The following is a 12,251-nucleotide window of genomic DNA, read 5'->3' as shown; positions in this document are numbered from 1 at the left end:
CTGTGTTTCTGCCACATCCTCCAGGTTAGTTGAATACACACTCAAATTCAAGAACTATAGCTTTACAAGCCTGAGATCCAATGCATCTCCTCTTTTGCTGTAGTTATTTAGGTTTCTTACAAGCAGAGATTAAGAAAAGCAGAGGCTTAGCACTCTAACACCACATAAGCAGTGAATGAAGCAAACTTCTGGTCAAGGTCCCCAGCTCCCCAGTCTTGAGTAGTTTTAGTGAAATGAAGTTTTTGCTCATGAGCAATCCATCCTCCATGGGCTCAGTGGTGGTCAGAGTGAGGTGAAGTGGTTTCGGGGTGGTGGCACATTCCGTCTTCTTGGGCTCCCCTGATGGCCTCTCTTTGCCTTGCCTTACCCTCTGGAACCCAATAAAGTATGTGGTCTAAATGTTCCCCTTGCTCCTGCCTTCTCCTTGTGACCACCGTGGTGTCTTACGTGGCCCTGTGAGGGGTGCCACACTTCCTTCTCTAGGACCTGTGAGTACAATGAACTTTTTTTCCCCAAACCTCTGCCTCCTCTTGGGGCCACACCTCACTGACCATCTCATAAAGTATACAAATCATGTGGCCTCTCAATAAAGCATCTTGGGATTAGTCCTCAGACACAGATGAAAAGCCCAATTGTTTGCCAAATTTTCATAGCAACTCCTCAGTGCGTCATCCCAGTCACACTCCATTTAATTAGGTTGTGAAGTACATGATGGTGTGTGACGTATACAAATCAATAATCAACACACCCCACTCCAGGCTTCCCAGAAGTATCAGCTGGAACCCTTTCTGTTAGAAGTGACAGAAAACCTAGTAGAAATGGCTTTGATTTTTTAAAAAAAATCAATGTAGTTGTTTTCCTTTTTAAGAGTAATTTAATCTCTGACTTAGGTTGAAAAATCCAGGGTTAACTTGCTTCAGGCATGCCTGGATTTGGGGCTCAAATGATATAATGAGGACTCTGTATCAGTCCATCTCTTTTCTCTGCCTTCCTTTGAGTGGACTTCTGTTTCAGCTGCAAGTGACGACAGTGTAACTCCAACTTTCACAGTTGTCCCAGGTTTCAGGATCAGTGGGGAAGAACAGAAGTTGCAAGTCCAGAGAATATCTGTCACCAGCCCTGACTGAGTCACATGACCATTGTGAAGTGGACTGATGGGCACAGCCCAGAGTCATATGACTAGTCTAAACCAATCTCAGAGAAAATTGGGTTGATAAACATAACTGGGTCACATGACCACCCTGCACCAATCACATAGAAATACATTGGACTGATGGGCCTAACCCTTAGGGTAGATGAGGGGCTTGTGCAGTGTATGGAGTTGGTTTTATAGGAATCACAATTCATTAAGAGTGGGAAAGAATGACTTTAGAGAGAAAATCAGGACACACTTACTAGACAGAGTGAGTGAATGCCAGGCAGCAAACTCCACAGATGGCTACTACAGTTGGACTCTTGTCATTTTATTCCAGCTTTTGGGGGAAAAAGCCAGTAAGAACAAATTCAGCAAATCACAGATTTGCACTGAAGAAAAGAAACACAAGAATCTAAGGAGCTCAGCCTTTTTTTCACTACAACATAGTTTATACTATCGAAGACAGATGCTTATTTATTCTATGCTGAGAACTCTCCAGCCAAAAGTATTCCAAGTATCCTTCCATCTGCAGATCATGGCAGGGCTTTGCAATTTTTACCAGTTTATGAGAAAATTGAGGGAGGGGCAATTTAAACTGAAGCCATAGATGTTTAGAAGAATAAAGAGCTAAGTTATTTCACTATTCTGGAATTCAGAACAATAAAAAAGTAAACAGTCTTATTGGCTCAAAGGAGAGACCTTTCATCTAAGAAACAACTTTATTTGGATTATTTTGGCATCTCTAGAGATTGTCTCTGTGGCTGTATCATAAAATAGCTTCTCATGTTTTTATTGTCTTGTTGGGGCATGTGAAACAAGAAATTATTTGCTGCACTAAGTTGCAGTGTGATGGGGGGTTTTTAAAAATCATTTGCATGTCTTCTGGTATAGTATTAATTCACACCTTTTTCAGAAATGTGATTTCTTTATTTTTTTATTTAAGTGAGAGGAGGGAGAGAGACTCCCTCATGTGTCCTGACGGGGATCCACCTGGTGACCCCCATGTGGGGCTGATGTTCTGCCCATCTGGGGCCATGCTCACACTGAACTATTTTTAGCACCTGAGGCAGAGGCTCCACAGAGCCATCCTCAGCACCTGGGGCCAATGTGCTCAAATCAATCGAGCCATGGCTGTGGGAAGGGAAGAAAGATAGAGAGAAGGGGAAGGGGAGGAGAAGCAGATGGTTGCTTCTCTTGTGTGCTCTGACCAGGAATCAACCTGGGACACTCACATGCAAGGCCAACACGTTACCACTGAGCCAACTGATCAGGGCAAGAAATGTAATTTCAAAAACAAATTTATTAAAATTTCTTGTAGCATATAAATTTGAAATAATTGAACTAAAGGCTTGTTTACACAAATTGTCCATGACAGTGTTATTTCATGGATTTTAAAAGCAGGACAAATTTTTGAAACTCGTTCCTGATGATGAACATTTGAGATTATTTTTTATCTTTAGGAAAATTATTTGTTCCTAAACAAGTGAAACCAATTCCCTTATGAGTTGATACTGATGGTAATTTAAGGAAACTAATTTTTATGAGTTTAAAAGGACATTTTTTTTTTCAAATCTTACTAACCAACCTAGAGAGAATGGTGGGTTTTCATCACCAGCAATGAGATACTGCCCAGGAACTGCAAACTGAGAGCAAATTGGGACGTGCTCTTCTGATGGACAATATCTGTGGTTGAGTTCTATTGTTCCACTCTAGTTAGAATAGCTTCGGTATCATTTATGGAACCCATACTTGTATGGTTTAATATGGAATAGCTTCAATTGGACTAACTTCTTAGGTAGAACAAAGTACGCACAGAAAGTGTGCCTGCCTAGCAAGGAAGCTGAGTCCATGTTGCCCACAGTATAATTCAAAGAATATTGGAAGGGATCCTGTCTAAAGATTAAGATCTCACAGAAATAGCTTCATCGCAGGCACTCAACAGATATTTACTCAATGTAGGAAAAAAATAAATGAAGGAATCAGTATGAAGCCATCTTGCAGACAAAATTAGAAAAGCAGCATATATAGGCATTCCTCTTAATTTACCTCCCTTATTCCTAGCTGGGTCTACTTATATATTAATGCTATAGCAGTGACAACTGTCATTAAAGAATGTCATGCCAAAACTCAAAGAATAGATTTACCCACCTTCTCAGAGATAAAAATAATTGTGTGGCACCATGTCTGGTTTGTCTGGCTCACAAGCCCAGCATGGTCCTTGCCAGTTACCTTTGCTGCTTTCACTCTGCTCTGCCCCAGCCCGGTTTTGCCATCTTCTTCCATCTGCCCATTAACACCCGCTAGTGCCTTGGAGAGGAGATTCACAAGGACCTGCTGGTCACTGGTGCATATACCGACCAGCCTAGGGGTGCTGGTGGCCTGCACACCCACCTCAAGATCACAGATTCTGCTGCCCATATTCTATACTCCAAAGAGGATGCAACCAAGGGAAGGTTTTGATATATTTGAAGTGCGCTTTGAGAGCAAGGGAACAGGGCAGATACCTGACCAACTTGTGATCCGAGACATGAGGCATGGAGTAGAGATGAAAAATTATGAAGTGATCACAAAAGCTGAGAAGTTCACATCTTTGGAGGTGGAGCTGCGATGCCTAGAAGACCTTTCAGAATCTATTGTTAATGATTTTGCCTACATGAAGAAGGGAGAGGAGGAGATGAGTGAACCAATGAGTCAACAAAGACCTGGTCCTATGCTTTAATCTCTTTTCAATGTTCTGCCTCATTGGACTGGCCACTTGGCAGGTCTTCTACCTTCATGGCTTTTTCAGGCCAAGAAGTGGATTGAGTAAGAAGGCCTACTCTCCCCCCACCTTGTATCTCAGCCAGCAGATCATCACTGAGACATGCGTGGCTTAAGGCATCCTACCAACAGCACTATGATGGCACATTCGAACTTTCTTGCCAGAACTGATCTCTCTTGGTGTGGAAGGATATGGGTTACCACCTACATCCAACAAGTCAACAAGGGAATTTTTTTAACTTGATAGGATTTGAACTGATTTTGCAACACTAGCACTATTATTACAGTCACCTTTGACAAAAAATAGAGGTTACCCAAATAATGCTAAAGCCAGCACTTATACTGTTTTCCCTCTTGTGATCTGTTTTGAACCATCTTTTCTTTCCTTCTCCCAGTTGCTCACCAGCTTGGGCTTCCGCTCTAGTTCCTTCACAAGATTTGTATGACCATGTGGAACTTGTTTCATTCTGATTGCCTTCTCTGGATTTCTGGGTGAAAACACCTTTAACTATCTTAGCCCTTAGCTGAAATGTTTAGGTAGCTTCTGGTGATATCCCTTCATAATTTTATGTCTCTTAAAAGGATGGTGGATGCGACACCTCATGGAAATGAGCTTTGAACTGTAGATAACTCTTTAAAGAAAATTTCATTTTAGAGAATTAAATTATTTGTGCTCAACTGCTTGAACTTTTTTCTTTTTGTGTATTTATGTGCATTTAGTTCTATGCAATTTTATTACATGTGTAGATTCATGTGACCACCACTGCAAAATGCAGACTAGTCCCTTGTGCTATGCTCCCTCCCTTACTGCCAAGTCTCAGTCTCTGGCAACCACTAATTTGTTCTTTGTATCTCTAATTTTGTCATTTCTATAATGTTATATAAATGGTATCATGTAGTATGTAACCTTTAGAGATTAGCTTTTTTTTTCACTCAGCATGATTTCCTTGAATTCCATCCAAGTTGTTGCATGTATCAATAGTTTGTACCTTTTTATCATTCAGTAGTATTTCATGGTATGGATGTACCATAGTTTGTTTAACCATTCACCCATTGAAGGACATCCTGGGATTGTTTTCAGTTTTGGGTCATTACTAATAAAGCTGCTATGAACATTTAAAAAAAGAGTAATTGTGAACAGTGGTAAAATTTTCAAAAGTACATGAAATCAGGTCTTTGAATTGTAAAAACTAAAACATAGTTCTCTTGTGTTGTACCATGTTGACAGAATTTCTATATTATGGAGAAATCCATCACCACTATGTTTAAGTCACTGATGCCCTCAAACAGGGGTCCCTGGATTGTACTACTCAGGGGCAGCATTTACAGATACAACCATGTATATGGTACCCTGCAGTTTGTAACCCAATGCCCCCACAGTCACTCTACTCAATATCTATTGCTGCATTTGTTGCTTCTCCAAAGTCTCAGTTTTTAAAAGGACTTAGTCTAATTTTTTTCAGATCTTGATCTCATATTATTGGTAGATTTGCAAAAGTATTGCTGCAAGTAAATGCATTATTTTGGTTTTCTGTTTATGTTTTTGGTGTGTGGGGCTGGAACTCAGGAAGAAGAGGAATCCCAAGAAAAACTTAGATGCCCCCAGTTGGAACAGAAGACGACATCAGGTAGAGTACATTCCATGCGACACATCCTTTCCTGGACTGCTTTTGCTAACTGCAGGGCTCACAGTTTCCAGATTGCAACAGAAATCTGTATGTTCCAAATGACTGGAAACATGACTAAATGTCACTTCTAATGTATTCCAGGCATGACATCTGGACAATCTGGTTACGAGGCAGAAAATAGCTTCTTCTCTTCTTCTTTCTTTTATTGATTATAGTTTTTCATGAATAAATACTTGCAATGAAGTACATGATGATAATGATGAAGAAATTTCAATTTTAGTAATACTAAAATCAGTAGTATAGTTATTAACTGAAATGTTTATTCCTACCTTGGAAAATATTATTTAGATGCATTTGCTGGATCTTTTTTTTTTTTTTAATAATTTTATATTTTAATGGGGCAACATCAATAAATCAGGATACATATATTCAAAGATAACATGTCCAGGTTATCTTGTCGTTCAATTATGTTGCATACCCATCACCCAAAGTCAGATTGTCCTCTGTCACCTTCTATCTAGTTTTCTTTGTGCCCCTCCCCCTCCCCCTTTCCCTCTCCCTCTCCCCCCTCTCCCGTAACCACCACACTCTTATTAATGTCTCTTAGTCTCACTTTTATGTCCCACCTACTTATGGAATAATGCAGTTCCTGTTTTTTTCTGATTTACTTATTTCACTTCGAATAATGTTGCTGGATCTTTTAAAATGTTACTGTATAGTTAAATATACACCTTTGCTAAAGATATTTACCCCATTATAGGACTTTCTATGAGATAATATAGAAAGAAACAAATGATGGGCAAGTTTATAACTTAGTTTCTGACTATGATCAGTACTGATAATGAGATGTAATAGTCATAAAAATAAAGCTTAATTGAATGGACTTAATAAGAGTGAAAGCTAAAACTTAGTACTCTCAGCTTTTATTTTCCATTGGCTTTCTGATTGGTGTTTATGTGATTAGAGGTTAGAAGAGCTCCAGATGTGTTTGCTGCTGACAGAGGCTCATGTTCTTCTAATTTAATGGAAATTGGGGAACAGAATTAAGAAAAGGGGAGTGGTAATGAAAAGAATATGCCGAGTGAAGGGGGAAAGATAGTACCTTGCTCTGATAATAGATGGAGAGAGAATTAGCAATTAACCAGCTCCACCATCTCCCTCTACCCCTCCCAATGTCTACCCCCAATAAACTAAAATTTCTGTAGTTTAATGGCTCTTTCCAGGACACTGTCCCCTTGCAGACCATGGATGACTGCTCCTTCTCATTGATCAGGTCTGAGCTGAAAGTTTCAGTGCCACCATATCATTCCTTCATTTTACTCTTCATCCCATTGCTCACTTTTATTTTTTCATAACACCCAATATGATTTAAAATAGTCTTTTTGTTGATTGGTTTACTACTTAATGTCCCCTAAAGAGTAAGATCTTACCTACTTATTGGTATCTCCAACATATTAGATAGCACCCAGCACATAGTAATCAGTCAGTAAATTCTTACTGAGGCGCCCATGTCCACAATATGAGAGGCTTTCTTTTTCTCTCTGTAATGGAGATGTGGGTGGGGTGGGTTTGATGGGAGCCAACTCCATGCTTATTTTGGATTTCTGGGACATAAAAGAGAGTAAGAAATGGTGATTGCCGTCTAGAAAACAAATCGTGTCTAAGAGACAGATGTGGTTATTAGAACATAAGAAATAATGTGAAAATATTGATACAATTAAAATGCTCCTGGGAGCACTAAGAAGGAGGCAACTAAATTGCATAGGGAAGTAGGATCTAAAAAGTCTCCTGGGTTTGATGATTCTTGTGCTGAATTTTGGGGTTTGAAAGCAGGTATTGAAGAGCAGAGTTGGAGTTTGCTGTTACACCCCTGAAAACCGTCCTGATTGCCACTTTTGCACACTTCCTATTGATTTTCAGTTCCCCAGCTAGAGAAGGAGGTTGCAATGATGGCCACTGTGAGCTCAATGCACACTTTTCCAGCCAAGAGACTGACTGTTTCTCAGCTGCTATTATAAGTGATACTATTTGCTCTCTTGGCATAGTGCACACTGTATTTTAAGTATAAATACATTTGTTCACATCCAAAACCTAATTACCCTACGTGTTATGGAGGCACCACTGCTCTTGAAGGCTTTTCTAAGACCAGTTGACTCCAGTAGTTCTACTGTGACATCTCAGGATGAGAAATCAGAGATTTCATTTGCAAACAGTCTGCTAGCGTTCCTGGATCATTAGGGGCCCAGCGTACTTTACTAGAAATCTAGTGTAGTAATAAAGATTTCCCTCAGCAAATGCAATGTATAGTCAGAGATCTCCATGGAACATCGTTCCACAGAACAGGAGGTATGCAGTTCAGTTAGAAATCTATAATTGCAATTTCTTTGTAACCAGAGTATATCATTTTAGATTTTGGATTGTGAATAAATGGATCATTTTCCTGTTTTCTTAAAAAAGAAAACAAATATAAGAACATTATTTTATATGTGGAATTTCAAGCAGAAAGTGCAAATTTTCACACTATTTCTAAAAACAAAAATGCTTGGGTCCACTGATTTGGGAGCTTTTGTGAAATCTCTTCTTTATTTGGGATTTATTCCAAATGTGCGTTTTTATACTGTGGCTTTGGTACACTTGAGTCTCTAGGTTTAGTTCATTAACTTTAAGCCTACTACTGTACATAGCCATTATTTGAAATCCTGTTAGGTATAAGTTGTATCTGCCAGGTTGTTTAAAAAGTATGAACATATCATACATTAACTAAAAAATGTTTATTGAATGTCTACTATATGCTCAATACTGTGCAAGAAATTATGCTATATCTAAGGTGGTAAGTAGAACAAACATGATTCCGTGCTTTATGGAGCTTCTGGGAAAATGAGAAATACAGCCGTTATACATATAAAGAAAAGTAAATTATAGCAAAATTAGACTCTTTCACAAATAAAGTATAACTTGCAGATAAGGTAGGGTACTGTGGAAGTTTGGCATTTACTGAGCTTATAGTTAAATAGGGACACAGAAGGCTAAGACAAAAGGTAAAATACAGTACAGGCTAAAACAGAGACAGGAGGAGGGAGGAAAGGAGTGCTAAAGAGGAGGGGGAAATGCCATTTGGGGAATTCAGGAAGCTATCCAAGAGATTGCGGCATATCAGCTGACTCTTGAAGGATAGCTATGAACCCTTTGTGAAGGGAGACATATTAGCCAGGGCATTTATGAAGTGAACACTAAATACTATAAGTTGAATCCAAAGGAATACCCACTTGGAGTTCAGCCAGTTTTTGGTTGGTGACTTAATTCTTAGGCATCTGTCACTTTTTCCTGAGGTCTATAATTTGCACTTGCAGGACCCACCCAGGGGTAATGACAGGGTGATTAAGAGTGCGTTGAAACTCTGCCACCTTCATTATCTGTTTTTTTTTTTTTTTAATCTCTCATAATTTAGTGTCTATGTACGTTTGAGGTTTTTGTTTGTTTGTTTGTTTTAGTAAGTAGCCTGTCTATAATAGACAGAAGCCTAATGCCTGCTCAGAATCAGATGGTGTTTGTTATTTTTTAAAAAATTAATTTTAATGGGGTGACATTAATAAATCAGGGTACATATGTTCAAAGAAAACATCTCCAGGTTATCTTGTCATTCAACTATGTTGCATACCCGTCACCCAAATTGTCCTCCATCACCTTCTATCTGGTTTTCTTTGTGCCCCTCCCCTCCCCCCTCTCCTTCCTTCTCCTCCCTCCCCCCCCTCCCGTAACTACCACACTCTTGTCCATGTCTCTTAGTCTCATTTTTATGTCCCACCTAAGTATGGAATCATGCAGTTCTTAGTTTTTTCTGATTTACTTATTTCACTCCGTATAATGTTATCAAGATCCATCCATTTTGTTGTAAATGATCCGATGTCATCATTTTTTATGGCTGAGTAGTATTCCATAGTATATATGTACCACATCTTCTTTATCCAGTCATCTATTGAAGGGCGTTTGGTTGTTTCTGTGTCTTAGCTACTGTGGTGTTTGTTCTTGACTTCATAAACATATTAACTGAGTGGATCAGTTAGCCCATTTATAAGTCCTGTTTAATGTGATACTGCGTGGGTTGCTGTGAGCTGGTACTCCCTTTCAGCAGGACCAGTGCCAGGCAGCTTCATCTGACAACGTATACCTTTGCATCCAGCGTGCCTTCCTGCACCCAGCCCCTCCTCAGTGGGATACCCTCCTCACTACCTTCAGTCCCCAGGTTCTCTACCATCGGGACATGCAATCAGTACATATTAATTAACATCATGGTGTTGCCTCTTTTTCAGCCTATTTAGTATTTTAAGTTGTACATCTACCTATGGGATAAAAAAATTTGGCAGCTGCTAAAGGGACTGGAAACATCAGCAAACAGGTAGGAAGGCATTTCTGGCTCCAGTCATAATGCATGATTAATCACTATCTTGTCCTGAGCCTAGGAAGGCCCTGAATCATGGGGACATCCATTGAAGGTTCCATTAGGCTGTGTGTTCCTTAGAAGCTGTGTCTGTTTGCAATATCCTTTATTGAAAGGTGCAGTGCATCTGACATAACATTCAATGTAAAAATAAAGAAAAGGATCAGTTGGCTCAGTGGTAGAGCATCAGCCTGGTGTGGGAAAGTCCCAAGTTTGATTCCCAAGTCAGGGCACATAGGAGAAGCTCCCATCTGCTTCTCTACCTTACCTCCTCTCCTTCCTATATATCTCTCTCTTCCCTTCCTACAGCCAAAGCTCCATTGGAGCAAAGTTGGCCTGGGTGCTGAGGATGGCTCCATGGCTTCCACCTCAGGTGCTAAAATGGCTCTGGCTGCAATGGAGCAATGCCTCAAATGGGCAGAGCCTCACCCCCTGGTGGCATGCTGGGTGGATCCTGGTCAGCGCTTGCAGGAGTCTGACTACATTCCTATTTATAACTTTGGAAAAATACAAAAGGAAGAAAGAAAGGAAGGGAGGAAGGAGAAAAGAAAGAAAGAAAGAGAGAGAGAGAGAGAGAGAGAGAGAGAAAGAGAAAGAGAAAGAGAAAGAGAAAGAGAAAGAGAAAGAAAGAAAGAAAGAAAGAAAGAAAGAAAGAAAGAAAGAAAGAAAGAAAGAAAGAAAGAAAGAAAGAAAGAAAGAAAGAAAGATTGGACCTGGGCTATGACCAAGGTGAAGGAAGAATGAGGTAATGGACCTGTGAAAAATGATAATATAAGTGAAGGCATTGTGGAGTAAAGATGCTCATACTTCAGAGTTCCCTTGATATGACCATAATGTTGTTCATATAAGAAAGAAAAAGCAGGCCCTGGCCGGTTGGCTCAGTGGTAGAGCGTCGGGCTGGCGTGCAGAAGTCCTGGGTTCGATTCCCGGCCAGGGCACACAGGAGAAGCGCCCATCTGCTTCTCCACCCCTCCCCCTCTCCTTCCTCTCTGTCTCTCTCTTCCCCTCCCGCAGCGAGGCTCCAGTGGAGCAAAGATGGCCTAGGCGCTGGGGATGGCTCCAGGGCCTCTGCCCCAGGCGCTAGAGTGGCTCTGGTCGCGACAGAGCGACGCCCGGGAGGGGCAGAGCATCGCCCCCTGGTGGGCATGCCGGGTGGATCCCGGTCGGGTGCATGCGGGAGTCTGTCTGACTGTCTCTCCCTGTTTCCAGCTTCAGAGAAATACAAAAAAAAAAAAAAGAAAGAAAGAAAGAAAGAAAAAGCAAAGACACTTTACTAATAATTACAAGGGAAAACTTATAATTCCAAACAGAGAGTACTCTATGTCTAGAAAGACACAATGTGAAGCCTGATAATCCTCTGAGGACAAGTCGCTTATTAGAAGTAGAAGTAGCTGAAGACAAGGGAAGAAACTAGTTTGTATGTTTTTACATGGACTTATGCCTCATTTCTCAGCAACTGCTATATCACAGTTGGAAGACTTTTTGGTCTTTGTGGTTCCTGTGCCCTACCTCTTCTCTGGTTTTTCTTTCCATGGGTAGTTAGCCTCTTTCCTTTTTGCCTTTCCATGGAATGTGTTTCTTTTTCAGACCCTTCTATGGTTGCTCTGACTTTTTACTGTAGAGAAGAAATTTTATGATGTGTCTTCATATAATTTCTTTCTATTCCACTGAAAGGCCCTTGGAACAAGCACACATACATATAACAGCTTATGAAATGCATCACTTTGAATAAGATTAAAACTGAACATTACTTTTTTAGTACAGAGGCTCAAGTTAATAGCTGACATAAAGAAACTACAGCCTGACCTGTGGTGGCGCAGTGGATAAAACGTCAACCTGGAATGCTGAAGTCACTAGTTCGAAACCCTGGGCTTGCCTGGTTAAGGCACATATGGGAGTTGATGCTTCCTGCTCCTCCCTCTTCTCTCTCTCTCTCTCTCTCTCCTCTCTAAAATGAATAAAGAAACTACAGATCTTGCTCGTACTAATCTTATCTGTAGCCAGAGAAATAGAAATGATGTAGTATCAGTTTTTGAGAAGAGAGAGAGAGAGAGATGGAGATTAACAACCTTTCAGAGGTGGCATATCAGATCTTAATTTGTTTATTTATTCCCTGTGTGCAAGAAGAGCAATGAATAGGCCAGTTACACTTTCTGGAAAATTTTAAAAAAATAAATAAATTACATCCTTTCTGTTAGCTATGTTCCCCCCCCCCCTTTTTTTTGGTAAAACAGGTTTTTAAAATGCTGGCTTGATCTTGCCTTTTTCTTGTTTATGCATTGTTTTAGAA

At 40.2% G+C, this 12,251-nt stretch overlaps 1 protein-coding gene and 1 pseudogene across 1 annotated transcript in view; both read left to right on the top strand.

Annotated features, from left to right (window-relative positions):
* FAM107B (family with sequence similarity 107 member B) overlaps nt 1–12,251 on the top strand; it is a 247,216-nt gene that overhangs the window by 87,750 nt on the left and 147,215 nt on the right. The window contains exon 2 of the mRNA XM_066385125.1: nt 5,463–5,523. Within this exon, the coding sequence (XP_066241222.1) occupies nt 5,463–5,523 (61 nt within the window). The remainder of the gene's footprint in view (nt 1–5,462; nt 5,524–12,251) is intronic.
* Nucleotides 3,316–4,011, top strand: LOC136405598 (transmembrane emp24 domain-containing protein 10 pseudogene; annotated as a pseudogene).

Source organism: Saccopteryx leptura, chromosome 5 (assembly GCF_036850995.1).
Source record: "Saccopteryx leptura isolate mSacLep1 chromosome 5, mSacLep1_pri_phased_curated, whole genome shotgun sequence".
Taxonomy (NCBI): Eukaryota; Metazoa; Chordata; class Mammalia; order Chiroptera; family Emballonuridae; genus Saccopteryx; species Saccopteryx leptura.
This window is presented reverse-complemented; position numbering and strand designations above follow the sequence as displayed.